The 15,652-nt window shown below is 45.3% G+C and overlaps 1 protein-coding gene across 1 annotated transcript in view; it reads left to right on the forward strand.

The window, feature by feature from the left end:
- Nucleotides 1-15,652, forward strand: part of NR2E3 (nuclear receptor subfamily 2 group E member 3) — a 38,747-nt gene that overhangs the window by 6,023 nt on the left and 17,072 nt on the right. Inside the window, exons 2-7 of the mRNA XM_069067283.1 lie at nt 921-1,004; nt 3,155-3,221; nt 8,569-8,695; nt 9,116-9,219; nt 9,482-9,748; nt 13,651-13,832. Of these exons, the coding sequence (XP_068923384.1) occupies nt 978-1,004; nt 3,155-3,221; nt 8,569-8,695; nt 9,116-9,219; nt 9,482-9,748; nt 13,651-13,832 (774 nt within the window). The 5' untranslated portion in view covers nt 921-977. The remainder of the gene's footprint in view (nt 1-920; nt 1,005-3,154; nt 3,222-8,568; nt 8,696-9,115; nt 9,220-9,481; nt 9,749-13,650; nt 13,833-15,652) is intronic.

A 15,652-nucleotide genomic window follows, 5' to 3' on the forward strand; every position in this document is an offset into this window, starting at 1 on the left:
TGTGTTTAAACTTGATGTAACTCTGGGGTAGATTCAATTGTGATCCAGGGGTGGGGAACTTTTGACCTTTTTGTGTTCTATGGTTGAGCAAATGAATGTATTTTACTTATGTTTGGAAACTAATCTCCATTTGAGAAGAGGGGCTTTGTGGTGGACTTAATTAAGGTATAGCCTAGGGGTGGAGAAGTATTTAGAACAGAGACTTTGTAATTGATTGAATGATTGGAAAGTCCTGGGGTGGGGTAGTACTTGGAGATTATTTAATCACACTTAGTAAATGCTGTATTTGGAATGATGTCATGTTTTGATCTTCTCTGTTCTGGGTTTGTTACTGAATAAAATAGAGAGCACCTATGCTGGTATTTTGAACCTGGGAAGTTGCCTTTCCTTGGCATTACATTACACGTATCTCTCATCCTTTTTCCTACAGAGTCGAGCCTTTTAACAAAGAATGAGAAAGAGGAAAAAAAGTCAGTAAAACTAATAAAGATATTGAAAAAGTCCTATCATTATTTTTATATCTGTCCTTGAAGAAGTAATTATAACTCGTACCTTCAGCTCCAGTCCTCTGTTCTGAGATGCCTTTAGAGGTCCAAGGGTTCGCCTTTCCAGTTTTATTTTGTTAAGTCCTGGCCTGGGTGGAGAATGTCATCTCCCCTCTGACTGGACTTAGAGGGAAAGCTTGTTGACATGAACACCAGTGTCAGTCCTTTCTCTGAATTTGTACCCCTTATGTCTCTGTTTTATGGGTTCCTATAGCTATAAACTTCATCACCAGGTGGCCAGCTTCCTGGGGATGGACCCTTCTGTGTTTCACTAGACTGTGCCTGGGAAAGCAATCTCAATCTGATGTTGGAACCAGAATCGAAGCCTTCCCAGACATGGAGGTACCTGCCATAATTTGAACTCTCCTCTTACAGGATCACTTCCTCAATGCACTGAGGCATCAGAGGAGGACTCTGTGGAGAACCTGATTGATGAACAACAAAGCTGATGGACTGGAGGTGAGAGGGAGGGATAAATGACCAAAGGCCTTTGTGCCCCACTAGAATCCTTGCAATGTCAAGAGAAAAGGACGAAGGTTCCCTAGCAAGTTGGGTAGACCCTCTGTGGCAAATGTATGAGAGGCTGTGGATGAGTCCTTTAGGAGGGGCAGGAATGGGTGGACTATATCAGGCAACATGGGAGGGAACATCCACACATCTTCCCACTCTTCCAGTTCATCTTTCATGGAGATCCATTTGAGTGTGTAAATATCCCCAGAAACCTAGCAGAAGACCCTTCAATCATAGGCACTTAGATGCATGGTCCATTAAAGACTAGCCAGTCTGACACAAAGTGATAAAGTGTTTTTGCCTTCTATCATTGCCCAGTGAAGACACTGGCCCCCAACAGGAGAAGTGTGTTCCCTGAGATCCCATAGTTGAAAATTAGCCTTCTTTCTGGCCTATCCTGCTCTCTAATTGCAGAGATTATGCAGACAACCTCTCCCCCAGTCTTCATTCCTCTTGTTCCAGAATAGCTGTCCTTTCTGGCAAACTCTAGACCTAGGGTTGTATTGCTTGTGGGTTGTTTTTTTTCTTATGTTAAAGACATACTTGGCAATCTGGTTAAACCTGTGGATCCCTTCTCAAGATAATGTTTTTAAATGCATAAGATTAAAACTCATAGGATTACAAAAGAAGCCAAATCATATTGAAATATAGCTATTAACGTTGTTTTAAAAGTCAAGTTTACGGACTCCAGGTTAAGGAACTTTGCTCTGGAGTCTTGGGTTGGTGATAATATTTAGAAATCTCTCTCTGAGCTATAGACACAGAGGAGGGCCCACTTTTAAAACCTATAATTATTTTCTCTTCTCCCTCCTCCCGCTCCCTCCCCAATGTTAGAGACTACAGGAAATCTGCCAAGGTGAGAAAGTCATTTGGCATTAAAGATCTGATTACTAGCTGCCTTGTCTAGTGTGTGACTAGACGCCTCCAAAAGCCCAGTGAATGGAGGGATTGGGGGTGAATGAGAAGTCACTGCTCTAGCAGAGAAAGGATGGGAGAATCACTTCTCTCTGAGGCGCCCAAAGAGATCACATTCCCAATGGGAAATGGATCCAAAACTCACTTCAAAATCCAAAGTGAAGGTTGAACAAATAAGATGGAATCATTCTCTGAGGGCAGGAGAAAGGGGCATTGAGGGGGAAAGCTGGCCAGGGTGGGTGGCTAGGGGGCAGGATGGCTTGGTCAGGCTTCAGTGGTGCCTCAGGTGGTCTAGGATTACAATGGGATGGCAGAACCTGAGCCTCACTGACGGGCCTCAGCACCTTTTTAATTCTTCATCAGGCGGCCGATTGATCCACCTTTGGAGAGACAGTAAAGATTAAGAGGATGACAATCAGGCATCTGCTTACATGGGGTTAGGAGGTAATCTTCCTGCCTGTGTGCCTTGAGAACGCTGAGGAGGGCAAGACACATGCACACACTTAGCCAGGAGGCGTGGGAGACCACTCTCAGCGTAGGAGAGAGAAGGAAACAGAGACAGGATTGAAGAAAGTCAGAGAGGGGAGAGAGAGATAAGGGAAAGAGGCAGACAGAGGGGGAGAGGGATGAAGGGAGGGTCAGAAAGGGAGAAAGGAGAGGTACAGAGAGGGAAAGAGGGGGAAAGAAAGGGTGACTGAGAAGGAGAAAAAGAGAGAAAGATAGTGGTAGAGACAAAGGAGGGAAGGGAAGGAGACAGGAGGTCCTGTCTCCAGCTGGCCATCCTGAGCTTTGTAGCTGAAGCCCAAAGGGTTCTCCCTAGGCTCCTGGGTCTTCTGAATCGCTGGGAAGCCAGAGTGTAAGTTTGGATACCTTCAATCTTTTGACTTTGGTGCTGTTTGCTATACCTGCATTAGATATCAGATGTGGTAGACCTCCATTTCCCCATGTTTCTTGGCTGGACTCTCACTAAGGAGGAATGAATAAGGAGGTTCATCTGAGTGCTAGGAGGCCAAAGGCTGGGGGAATCTGAAGGTTTCCAATAAACAGCTAAGCTTCTCAAAGTACAGAGGATTGGAACCCTGAGACCCAGGCTCGTTCAGTGCTCCTTTGGACCAGTCCTAGGCTGTGCCATAAAGGAACTTTCTCAAGGCTTCCCAACTGAGATCCACCCTCGTTTTCTGCAGAGCTCAAGGATGTCTGCTTCCCCCACTGATCCCTCCACACCCACTGATCGGGAGGATAACCAGACAGGTAAGGGGTTTGTTTATTTCTTTTCTGAGGACTCCTTCCTCCTTTGCCCCATAGTCCTTGATGCCATCTTGGGTGAGTGGGTGGGTAGAATGGAAGGCAGATAGATTCAGGAGGAAGCAACACTCTTCAATGGACAAGAATGCTTTCCAAGAATACTTGCAGGCTAGGCTATTGGAGCAACCCCCCACAGAAGGGGATGCCAAACCCAAATAGAAATGAAGAACCCTAAACCATTTGTAAGAATCCTTGCAGGCTGCATATTGACTTAGAAAACTACATTGTAACATTATCTATGTCTTATTGTATTTTATTTATTTTATTAAATATTTCACAATTGTATTTTAATTTGGTTTGGGTTACAACTTTGGAATATTGAGGCCACATACATGATGGACATCTCTGCCCTCCAGGGTTGTTTCACTGGAGAAATCCCAGCTCTTTTCAGGTAGCCAAATGTGGAGAAGGATGTCAGGTTTTCTTTTTGGCATCAAGAAACCCTCCTCCCACCCCAGAAGTCTTAAGAAAACTCTACTTTAAAGTGGTCACAATTTTATTACTAAAGTTTTTTAGGGGGCTAAATGGTGGAAAATCCTCCAGAAGTCTAGAGCAGAGGAGCTCAATTTTTTTCTGAGCACATACACATGTGCTCAGAATACCAACTTCTAACTGAGGTCTTTGAGTAACATCCAGGATTAGTTTTTCTTCTTATCCTCCCCTCTCCCCTCATCCCCAGTCACTACTATCCCCAGAAAAACTGGTGGGCTTTTAAAATAGTGACCAAGAAAAACCTGAATTTATTTTTGAATGAATTGATATATTTTTTTTTACTGAATTGGATTTTGTGTGTGGGGGTGGAGGGGGATGGGTGATGATGTTTTTTCACCTTGACCCAGTGTTTTTTCAGTGTGGAGAATTCCAGCTGGTGCAGAAACACCTTCTGTCAATACCAAGCAATTCATCTACAATTTACTGTCTCAGAGAGTTGTCCCCAGGGCAGAAAGTTAAGAAATTTTCCAAGGATCACAAGCTCTTATGTGTTTGACCCAAGACCTTCCCTATGCAAAAGCTCTCCTTTTCTTCCTATGTGCTCTTGACTGGGGCATATCTGATGATTGTTTAGAACTAGGCCAAAGACATCTCATTGACTCATGCTGGTGGATCCCAGAACCACGTGTCACATCTGGTAACTTCCTCAGGGACTTCGGAGAACAGACAGCAAGGTCACTCCTGTCCCTGAAGGAGAAAACATAGAAGGTCTGGGAGGGAAGTCCAGTTTGACCCATAGGGACATGGGTGTGAAAAACGACAGATGGTAATAATAAGAATAATTGCTTGTGGAAACTCTGAAAACTAAAATATGACAGTGAGAAAGCCTTTCAGCACCAAGTGGGTGGCCTGGAGGTAGGCAGTTATAGGACCTGGCTTGGGGTCCTGGGTTCTAGCAGCACTCCGGTTGGGGAAAAGGGGCCAGGAGGACACTGCAGCAGGAAGGGAGGAGAGAACACTGCTAAATCAAAAGCTTCTTATGCTAAGGACTTGGGCACTGAAAACTGAATGTCAACCACTTTCTGTAGGCCCTGTCCTGTGAACATGAAGGAAACAGGGGGCATTTTCTAACCAGGGGACAGAGGGGTTATGTGTGGATTATAGGTCTTTAATGCTTCTTCTTCCTCAAATCTGTACTACCAGAGAACAAGCAGCAGTATCTGTGTATGCCGCCCTTTCCCATACTGACACTTACTAGCTAGCTGTATGACCTTGGGCAAGTCACTTGACTACAATTTATCTCAGTTTCCTCAATTGTAAAATGGGTTAATAATAGCACTTATCTCCCAGGTTGTTGTGAGGACCAAATGAGATAATATTTGTATAGTAGGTGCTTAATAAATGCTTTTTCCCGGCTCCCGTACCCCTTCTTCTCCTCCCTGGCTGTGGTCAAGTAGTTACAGTTCATGAATCAACTCTAATACTTCAGTGGATTTCCAGTCTCATCATGGGTGCACTCTCTTCGCTGGTATAGATTACAACCTATCTACCTATTCTCATTCAGTGCAATTTTTATCCATGGTCTCTTGCAAATATTCCACAGAGGATCTACCCTACACATTAGAAGCCTTCCTCCAGGGCAGGGGTTCTTAACCTGTGAACTGTGTTTTTTTTTTTTTTTTGATAACTTCATTTCAATATCACTAGTTTCTTTTGTATTCCTGTGCACTTTTAAAAATGGATTTAAAAGCATTATTTCAACAAGGAGCTCATGGGCTTCCCCAGAGTGGCTGCCAGAGGGGTCCATGACATCAGAAAGGTTAAGAACCTCTGGCCTAGGCCCTTTACCCCTCTGAATACCAGAATGACTGTGGGGCTGCCTATCCATCATCCCTCATTCTTGCTACATGACAGCCCCATTGTTTTCAGATCATACATTTCCTGGCTATCTTTTAAAAAAATCAATTCATAAATATTTGTTAATCTTTTATTCTGCACAGATTTTTGTGCTAGGCAGAGAGTGTGAAAATTAGAAGAAATTAAAATTAAAAATTAAAACAATTCTAAGTTGCTGTTTTTAAAGACTTTGTGATCTAACAGAGAGATGTGATGTGTACACAAGGAAATATGATAGAAACACACATCTGTGAGGGGGCAAAGGCTAGAGCCTGGGTCTTTCTGATGCTACTTCTTATGTGAGTCATTGCTGACAAGATGCTGCAGCCACTTATAAGCTCATCATGTGTTTCTACTTTGCCCTTGGAGTGACCTAAATTTTTGATCCCTTAGAGACCGTGGTACAACTGTGATTTAGAGTTATAGGGTATCCCTAGAGTCACAGGATCACAGGCATAGAGCTGGCAGGGCCCTCAGAGGATATGGAGTCCAGCCCCTTCATGTTCTAGATGAGGAAACGGAGGTTCAGCCAACCACCCCCTTCGCCAGCTTACAGTGACTTGTCCAAAGTCACTAAAATCGTAAGTGGCAGAGGCAAAAGTGGGACCCAAGCCTTCTGATTCTAGACCCAGGGTCCTCCCTTTGAACTACACTGTCCCTGAGGATAATTGGTGTGAGGTGTGTGTGTGTGTGTGTGTGTGTGTGTGTGTGTGTGTGTAAGGGCGAAGTCTGGATCATTGAAAATGAAGAGACTTTGAATGTCCCCTGGTCTTGTCAGTAGATATACTCTCAGAGTCATGGCTAGGGAGGGGCATCAGGGCTTTAGGAGGTGCTGACAGTACTTACATTTCAGCAGCTGACAAACAAAGCAGCAAACTTACCGAGTCAAGAAGAATAATTAGTAAAATTATTAATTAAACTAGTTAAGAAATTAATTAAAGGCTACTAGTTAGCTACTGAATCAGTGACATTACCCTGGGCATTCCTTCCTCCTCTTGCTGCTGCCCTGATCTTTCTCCACAGGAACCAGGGGCCCATAATCCCCCACAAACTGAATTTGCCTTAAAAGGTGTGGCTTGCCCCAGACGGGAAGAAAGCTTGTTAAGGCTCTGTATTCTCACTCCTCAGGGCTGGGGCCAATGGGGCCTCGTGCCTCAGCCCCCTTCATGCTTTTCTCCCCCCATCTCCTCCCCACCAAGCTCCTTTTTCTGAGTGGTACAGGCGTTAAAGGTAGAAAACCTATTTATAATTCTAAACCTCATCTGCTTTGGATATGGCAGAATCCGAGTCCAGAGCTGGAAAGGAATGTGGATGATCTAGTCCATCCTAGACCTGGAAAAGAATCCTGCCTCTAGCAAAGCTGAGAAACGATCACGTTGTGTGCCCCAGCAGACCTCCAGCAACACTATCCCGCTGCCTCTGTCTGCTCCAGCGGACTAAGTCAACTCTAATTATGAGGAAGTTTCCTCCTAAAACAAGCCTCTGTTTGCAACTTTTATCGTTCTTGCTTCTACCACTGGGGCCCAACAGCTGAATCTCCCTTCTCTCCAGACCAAATGGCCCCCCTTCCTTCAAGTGGCTCTCATAGGAGGCAGCTGGTGGTGCAGTGGTTAGTGCTGGACTTGTAATTAGGAAGACCTGGGTTCACATCCTGCCTTACTGGCTATGTGACCCTGGCCAAGTTACTTAACCATTCTCAGTCTTAGTTTCCTTATCTGTGAAATGGGGATGAGTAGCACCTACTTCAAAGGGTTGTTGTAAAGATTATATCTGGAAAGCACATTTCTAAACCTTAAAGCACTATATAAATATTAGCTATTATCATATGATATAGGCTTGAGAACTGAACATAACATTCCTGATAACATTAATAGCCTTATTCCTGAAAGTTCAGCCTTTCTTAATGCAGCCCAAAATCACACTGGCTTTTTTGACTGTCAGGCTATTGACTCTTATTGAGCTTGCAATCCACTAAGACCCTCAGGTCTTCTTCAGACAAACTGCTATCCAGCCTTTCCTTTTCCCATCTCGTACATGTGAAGTTGATTTCTGGAAGCGATGTGAAAGACTTTTTCATTTATGCCTATTAGCTTTCAGCTTATTAGCTTCAAACCAGTTTTGTAGCTTGTCAAATGGCAAAGTAGTCAGAAGTAGTGGCTTGCACAATAAAGGCAGGAATGTTTGTTTTCCTGGGCTCTGAGTACTCTGCTGGGGGCTTAGCTCAGACTGGCTTGAGTTCAGATTGCCTGCGTCATGAAAGCATAGTGTTAGAGCTGGTCAGGACCTTCCTTTGATACCATTAAGTCCAACCTCCTAATTTTACTGAGGCACAGAGCTCTTAAGTGATTTGTCCCAGGATCCCACAGCTAGTAAGTGTCTGAGGTTGAATTTGAACAGAGGTCTTCCTGATTTCGAGCCCAGTGATTTATCACTATGGAACCTAACTGCCTCTGGACCATTTTCCCCTCCCAATACTCCTTCTTTTGTTATTGTTGAGTTATGTCCCACTCTTTTGTGACCCTGTTTGGGATTTTCTTGGCAAAGATTCCTTCTCCAGCTCATTTTACAGATGCATAAACTGAGGCAAACAGGATTAAGTCACACAACTAGTAAGTATCTGAGACCAGATTTGAATCCATAAAGAGTCTTCCTGACTCTAGGCCTGGCACACTATCCACTGGGTCACCTAGCTGCCCATTTCCCTAACATTTACTCCATCCACTTATATCATGAAGGAGCCAAAAAGATACACCCTGCTGACTCTGCATGCAATGTGCTCCCCCCCAGCTAGGATGCCATGGCCACAAGATGGCTCTTCCAGGGGCTGCCCCTGGCCCTTTCAGAGGTGGGGAGGGACCTGACTGGGCTGTACTCCTGTCCATACCATTCCTAGACCAAGTGTGCTTGCCCCAGGGCTGAGAATGTCTCAGGATTGTGGGGGTCTATCAGCATTCCCTCCCTGCAGGTCTGAGTCCTGGGCTCCTATGCAGAGTGTGTGGGGACAGCAGCAGTGGGAAGCACTATGGGATCTATGCCTGTAATGGCTGCAGCGGCTTCTTCAAGAGGAGTGTGAGAAGGAAGCTCATTTACAGGTGAGAAGGCCCCATTGGCCCATCCCTCCCTTCCGCTGGGCTGGGAACTTCTGCTATGGGTTAGCAGAGGTAGGAAACCGTCTCTAGAAGATCCCTGGGAAAAGGTAGGCTGCCAGGGAAGGCAGCAGAACTCAAGATCCCCTCGGGTTTTTTATGACCTGCCCTTTCCCCCACCACCCTGGCTGGGCAACCTGGATCTCTCCTGAATGAAACCCCTTTCCTATAAGAGTTCATACACAGACCCACCCGCCATCAGCTCAGATCCTTCTGCAGGGAGGGGGCTGGAGACAGGGCACAGCTGGGTCCCTGATTTCTCTAACCAATCAACAAGCACTTTAAAAGGCCCTACTCTGTGCCAGGTGCTGTGTAGGTCCTAGGCATACAAAGTCCCCCCTCAAGGGCTTACCTTCCACACTGTAGGTGCCAGGCCGGTTCTGGGACATGCCCCGTGGACAAGGCCCACAGAAACCAGTGCCAGGCCTGCCGACTGAGGAAGTGTCTGCAGTCAGGGATGAACAAGGATGGTGAGTGGGGGAAGGTGTGCGGTGTCTATGAGGACCTGGGGTGAATCTGTTAGGGTGTCCAGGCATGGAACAGAGAGCCTTGATTTGGAAAGGCTGGAGCTGCACTGGTAGGAAGTTCTGAGCTCTCTTCCTTCCTGGGGGTCTATGAGTTTGCTGGGTACAGGACACTATCACTCAGTAAAATCACCTGGCCTATAGTGATAGGATTCCCCAGAGGGCTTCCTGGAGGAGGGGCCTTAACCCAGGTCCTTGGTTTCCCCAGCTGTTCAGAATGAACGTCAGCCCCGAAGCACAGCCCAGGTTCGTCTTGACAGCATTGAGCTGGACTCCAACCTCCGGCCAGAGCATCTTGCAACCACTCGAGCTGGCCCCCCACCTGCCAGTCCCATGGTGCTTGGCCTTCGGGTTCCTGCTTCTGCCTCCATGACCACAGTCCCTGGTGGTCGGGCTCTGACACCTCCAGGAAACCATCGCTTCATGGCTAGTCTCATGACGGCCGAGACGTGTGCAAAGCTAGAACCAGAGGATGGTGAGTGTGCCCAGCAGTTCTGAGGCCTCTCAGACAGCCTGCCCAAGTCATTCCTGTGACCTTTGGTCTTCATATGGACACAGAGCAGGCATATCCTTACCTTAGACTTTCTCTGGGGTCCCAGACTCAATAGCACAGGGAGTAGGGCACTCACTTATTTCTTCCTGCTGCACTAAACTGTTGCATTTTTTCTTTCACCTTCAGAGATGTCCAGTTCAATTTAATAGGTATTTATTAAGTGCTAGCTGTATGCTTGGTCTTGGAAACATGAACATGAGCAAAATATAGTCCCTGGCCTTAAGTGAGCTTAGAATCCAGTAGGGGAAGTAAGATAAATACAGAAATACTGAATAGCATCTTCTCCCCTCCAACAGTGCAGATTATAGCCCACCCTTGCATTGCAGTCCTCTGCAACTCAAATATGATAAATGCATAAGGGAAACAGGAACAAAGTATAATGAGAGTGTCAAGGAGGTAGAGATCACTGTCAGCGTGGGGACCAGGGAATGTTTTGTGGAAGAGGTAAGAGCTGAGCTGGACCTTGAGAGATTTTGCCAGGCAGAAATGAGGAAAGTATAGGCAGGGGTGGGGATTTGTTCTGTGAAGTTTGGATTCAGTCAAAGGGCTGCACTTGAGGACCTAGAAGGCCACATGTGGTCTTGAGGCTGCAGGTTCCTCACCCCTGAGAGGGGATGGCTAAAGTATAGGGGATAACCCAAAGCAGGAAAGGGTAGAAGAAGTTGGGAGATGGTAAGTTACCCAGTTTGGCAAGATCACAGGGTATGTGAATAAAGAATGGGAAGGTAGATTGGAGGCAGTTTGTGGAAGGTATTGAATATTGGGTTAGTGGTTTGGGAACCACTGACGGTCTTTGAACAGGAAACTGACATAATTCAAGCTGTGAATTAGGAAGATTCCTCAGGTATCTGTGTGAAGAACAGTATAGATGGAGAGTAATGTTGGCCATGTCACTTAATCTACTAGGCCTCCCTCAGTTTCCTCTACTGTAAAGTGAAAAAGGGTTGGATGAGAGGGCCTCTGATCTTATGATCAAACTATGATGGTGGTGGTAGTGATGGTGGTAGTGGTGGTAGAAAGGAAGGGATGGATGGAAGAGAAACTATGGAGGTGAAATCAATAAAACATGGCCACTTAACAATTGGGTGTGTGACCAAGGACGAGAGGTGGGAATGAGCAGAAATGGCATTTGTGAACCCTAAGCAAGGTCTGCAAAAAATGACTTGCCTGCATACTGTCCAGGGGCTTTGAGCCTTCCCTATAAAGTACGGGACTTGACTAAGGCTTTGACAGATTTGTGATCTTCTCTATGTGGGGTAATCTCTTAACCAATGTAGATCGGAGCCCTGTAAGCCTTCTTATTCTTATCTTTCCAAGAATCCTTCCTTGAGAGAGAATCTACTCAATGAACTGGACATCTTCCCATGAGTCTTTTAATATTTCATCAGTTCCAGGGCTGGCTATCATTCCTTCCTCTTGCTGCACAGTTAGCTCTGGTCCTCTTCTGGTTAATATTCTTAATGTCTTTTATTGACACTTCTTGTGCACTATTCACCACTGGCAATAAGTGCCAGCCTATTTGTGCCTCTCTATCATGTATCTCTCCATTTGCCTTTGCCTGGGAGGCAGTGGAAAGGCAACCCAAGTTCAAATCCCAACTCTGTTTACTTGCTAGTAATAGTAGTTATAGCTAACATGTATAGCAGCTTAAGACTTACAGAGTGCTCTCTATCTATCCATTCACACATGCATGCATATATGTACATGTATGTGAATATATACATATATGTATGCATATATGTATGTGTGTGCATTTCTCTTTTGATCCTCACAACAATCCTGTGAGGGAGATACTATTATTATATAAGGAAACTGAGGCTGAGAGAGGTTTCCAGGGTCATACATAGTATCTAAATGAAAAAGCATTTATCAAATGCTTACTCTGTACCAAGCACTGTGTTAGGCCAGGGGATACAATTACAAAATCAAAGATCATTCCTGCCCTCAAGGAGCTTACATTCTAGTGATAACAAATATTGGAGATCGGTGTTTTGGTTTGGAAAGTTACTGGGTTGGTAGTGAAGCCTACGAGGTGCTAGGCTCTGTGCTAAGCATCTTATGAATATTATCTCATTTAGATTAAGATTACTGAAGGTTCTTTAGCTGGTTAACAGACATGATTTTTTTTTTCAGTGATTCTCTGTCAAAACCACTGACAAAGCATAAAACCGAGAACTATATGCTCACATCTTGCCTCTGTAATAGAGGACATCCTATATAAAGACTATACAGTCTAGGGCAGGACTGGGGAACCTGCAGCCTTGAGGCCACATGTGGCCTTCTAGGTCCTTGGGTGCAGCCATTTGACTGAGTCCAAGTTTTACAGAACAAATCCTTTTATTAAGGGGGTTTGTTCTGTGAAGTTTGGATTCAAAGGGCCACACTTGAGAACTGAGAGGGCCACATGTGGCCTTGGGGCCACAGGCTCCCCACTCCTGGTGTAGAGTGATTCTCTAAGGACACAGGGGACCCCAGATGCTCTTGCTTGGGGCGATGTTGTGCTGATTAAAACAGACCCTAGAACATTCCAGGGCCTATACAGTGAGATCACGGACACTCTAGAGAGATGGGGGTGGCAATTGTATGAATTGCCAAATGTATGAAAAATACATTATGATATGCTGTTTTAATTAGTCCATTAACTTAAATATCTCGGACAGGTAAGTCAGATAAATAAAGGAAGGAAGGAAGAATGGAAGGAAGGACACTAGAATTTACCAAGTACCTACTACATGCAAGATACTGTGCTAGATGCTTTACAACGACAACGAGCCAGGCCCAGAATTTAGGAGGAGGGGGTGTGCTGGATCATGATTTGTAACTTTCAGAGTGCTTTCCATGATCACAAACTACCTCCTGCTTCCAAGGTACCTTCCTAAGATGATGATATTCTCCTGGTGATGATATAATAACAGCTACTATTTCTATCAGCATTTTAAGGTTTGCAAAGTGTTTCCCACATATTAGCCCATTGGGTCCTCACTCTGAGGTGGGTGCTATTATGATCCTGATTTTACAGATGAGGAAACTGAGGATGAGAGAGCTAGTAAGTGTCTGAGGCAGCATTTGAACTCAGGTTCTCCTGATTCAAGGAAAGCATTCTATTCACTATGCATCTAGCTAGCTTCATTGTGGATGAATCCAAATTAAAGGTTATTCAAAGGGGAATACATGGTAGATGCAAGCTATTGCTTTTCAGTTGTATCTGACTCTCTGGGATACCATTTGGGGTTTTCTTGATAAGGATACTGGAGCAGTTTGTCATTTCCTTCTCCGGCTAGTTTTATAGTTGAGGAAACTGAGGCAAACAGGGTTAAGTGACTTGGCCGGGGTGATGCAGCTCATGTGTTTCAGGCTGGATTTGAACTAAGGAAGATGAGTCTATCCATTCACTCTATCCACTGTGACACCTAGCTGCCCCTAGGCTGCAGCAAATTATCAGCTCAGTGTATTATAAGTTCCTACCTGTAGGTTACAAAGCACAGTGTTGTCTATATTTTTAAAAATATGTATTTATATGTATACATATTAATTATGTCTTCTATATTGCCTTCAGGTGCCTCTCTACCTAACCTATGCCTGGCCTGAGTTCAGGGGACAAGGGGGAAAGAGGGCATTTTTAACCTGGGTACCTGGGAGGGCTGAATGATACTTTTAATTGAAATTGGGAAGGCAGGAGGAGAGAAGGTCTTAGAGGGTTTAATTATGTACATGTTGAGCTTGGGGTGCCAGTGGACCACCTAGTTAGAGCTACCCAGCAAGAAGGGGGCATTGTGGATTAAGGCCAGAGGCCCACATCATCTAGCTGCCTTTTCTCCATGCAGTTGATGAGAATGTAGACGTCACAAGCAATGAGCCTGAACGCCCCTTGACCGATGACCAGCCGGGCTCATACCCTTCTACCAGCCCCGAGAGTGTCTACGAGACTTCTGCACGCCTGCTCTTCATGGCTGTGAAGTGGGCAAAGAACCTCCCAGTCTTCTCTAACCTGCCCTTCAGAGATCAGGTAATTCAGGCTATGGGAACTTCTAAAGCCACACCTATTGTACCAGAAGCTCCGCCTACTCCACAGGAAGCCCCACCCCCTCCTTAAGCCATCCTGCTGCCACCCAGTCTAGCTCCCCATCACGATTTTATTTTAAAGTGTTTGTATTGTAACCAGCTGGACTCGTACCCTGAGTCAAGGCTGTGGCCCATACAGACCCTGAGTCAAGGCTGTGGCACATAAGCTAAGAGGAGCTGAAAACTAGGGCAGCGGGGCTGGGGCTTTGTTCTCCAGGCTGGGAGACCACTTAAAAGAAGCTATTGTCATAACCCAGGTCCAGAAAACCAATGCACCAAAATTTAGTACTGAAAGCAATCTCTCTGGGTGTGCTTTCTCCCCATCAGCCAATGGATGCCCTCTAGGCGAGCCCCACTCCCCAAGTGCAAGCAGTCTTGGTTATGAGCTGTATGACTAGGGAGGGTGTATGCATCACTGGGTCAAAGAAAGTCAGCGCAGGCATGCTTTAAGGAAGATGTGTTAGAGTTGTGTGTTAGAGACTGTGTGTGTACCTCTTGGGGAAGAGACAAGCCCAGAGCCTGTGAGATGGCAGAGAAGGGCACATCTTTTAGGCACATGACAGGTGTCAGAAATGGTGTCAGTCAGGGAAAGTGACACCCCTGAGCTCTGTGTCAGACAGCAGCCACTGTCTGTCTATCAAGGTATGCACCTTGACTTTAGGGACAGTGATCCCTGTGAAGGATCCAAAGATCTCCAGGATACTTAATATTAACTGGCAGGCAGAAGGGGGGGGGGGGCGAAGAGAACACTCCCTAGACAAAAGCTTAGATTTCTAGATTTCAAGTCAGAGGCAGGAGAAGAATACATCCTCTGTGAATCACCAAATCCCAGAGCTGGAAGGGGCCTCAGGGGCCATCTAATTCAGCCAACAAGGGACCAAGGTTGCCTTCTAGAACACCTCCAAGCCTTTGTCCAGACTCTGCTTGAAGACTGCCTAAGAGGCAAAGCCTGCCATCTCCCACTTCCTTCTGGGATAGATAGGGTTGATTGTTAGTAAGTGTCTTCTATGTATCAAACTTGAATTTGGTTCCTAGATTTCCACCCACTGTTTCTGGTTCTGCCCTCTGGGGCCAAGGAGAAGTCCAATCCCTCTTCCACACAATGGCCCTTCAGGTATTTTAAAATAGCTAACCTATCCCTCTAAGTCTTCCCTTCTCCAAGACTAAATATCTCCTTTCAACTTATACACCTTGATCCAGCCTACTTGTGTTGTTTACTCCAATTACAATGTGAGCTCCTTGAGATTAAGAACTTTTTCCATTTGAATGTCCAGGGTTTAGGGTAGTGTTTGGCACATAGGAAGCATTTAAATGATTTTTCATTCATCCATTCACGTACTTTTAGTCTCCTTGCTATTCTGGTCAATTTAATTCAACAACCTTCTGTGTGTAAGCTCCTGGGGTGTAATGTAATGCCAAAAGAAAGGCAACTTCCCAAGGTTCAGAATACCAGCATAGGTGCTCTCTATTTTATTCAGTGACAAACCAAGAACAGAGAAGATCAAAACATGACATCATTCCAAATACAGCATTAAATAATTAAATAATCTCCAAGTACTACCCCACCCCAGGACCTTCCAATCATTCAATCAATTACAAAGTCTCTGTTCTAAATACTTCTCCACCCCTAGGCTATACCTTAATTAAGTCCACCACAAAGCCCCTCTTCTCAAATGGAGATTAGTTTCCAAACATAAGGTCAAAAGTTCCCCACCCTTGGATCACAATTGAATCTACCCCAGAGTTACATCAAGTTTAAACACA

Source organism: Petaurus breviceps, unplaced genomic scaffold (assembly GCF_028583685.1).
Source record: "Petaurus breviceps papuanus isolate PSGF00001 unplaced genomic scaffold, PetGlider_PUasm1.0 90740, whole genome shotgun sequence".
NCBI classification, from domain to species: Eukaryota; Metazoa; Chordata; class Mammalia; order Diprotodontia; family Petauridae; genus Petaurus; species Petaurus breviceps.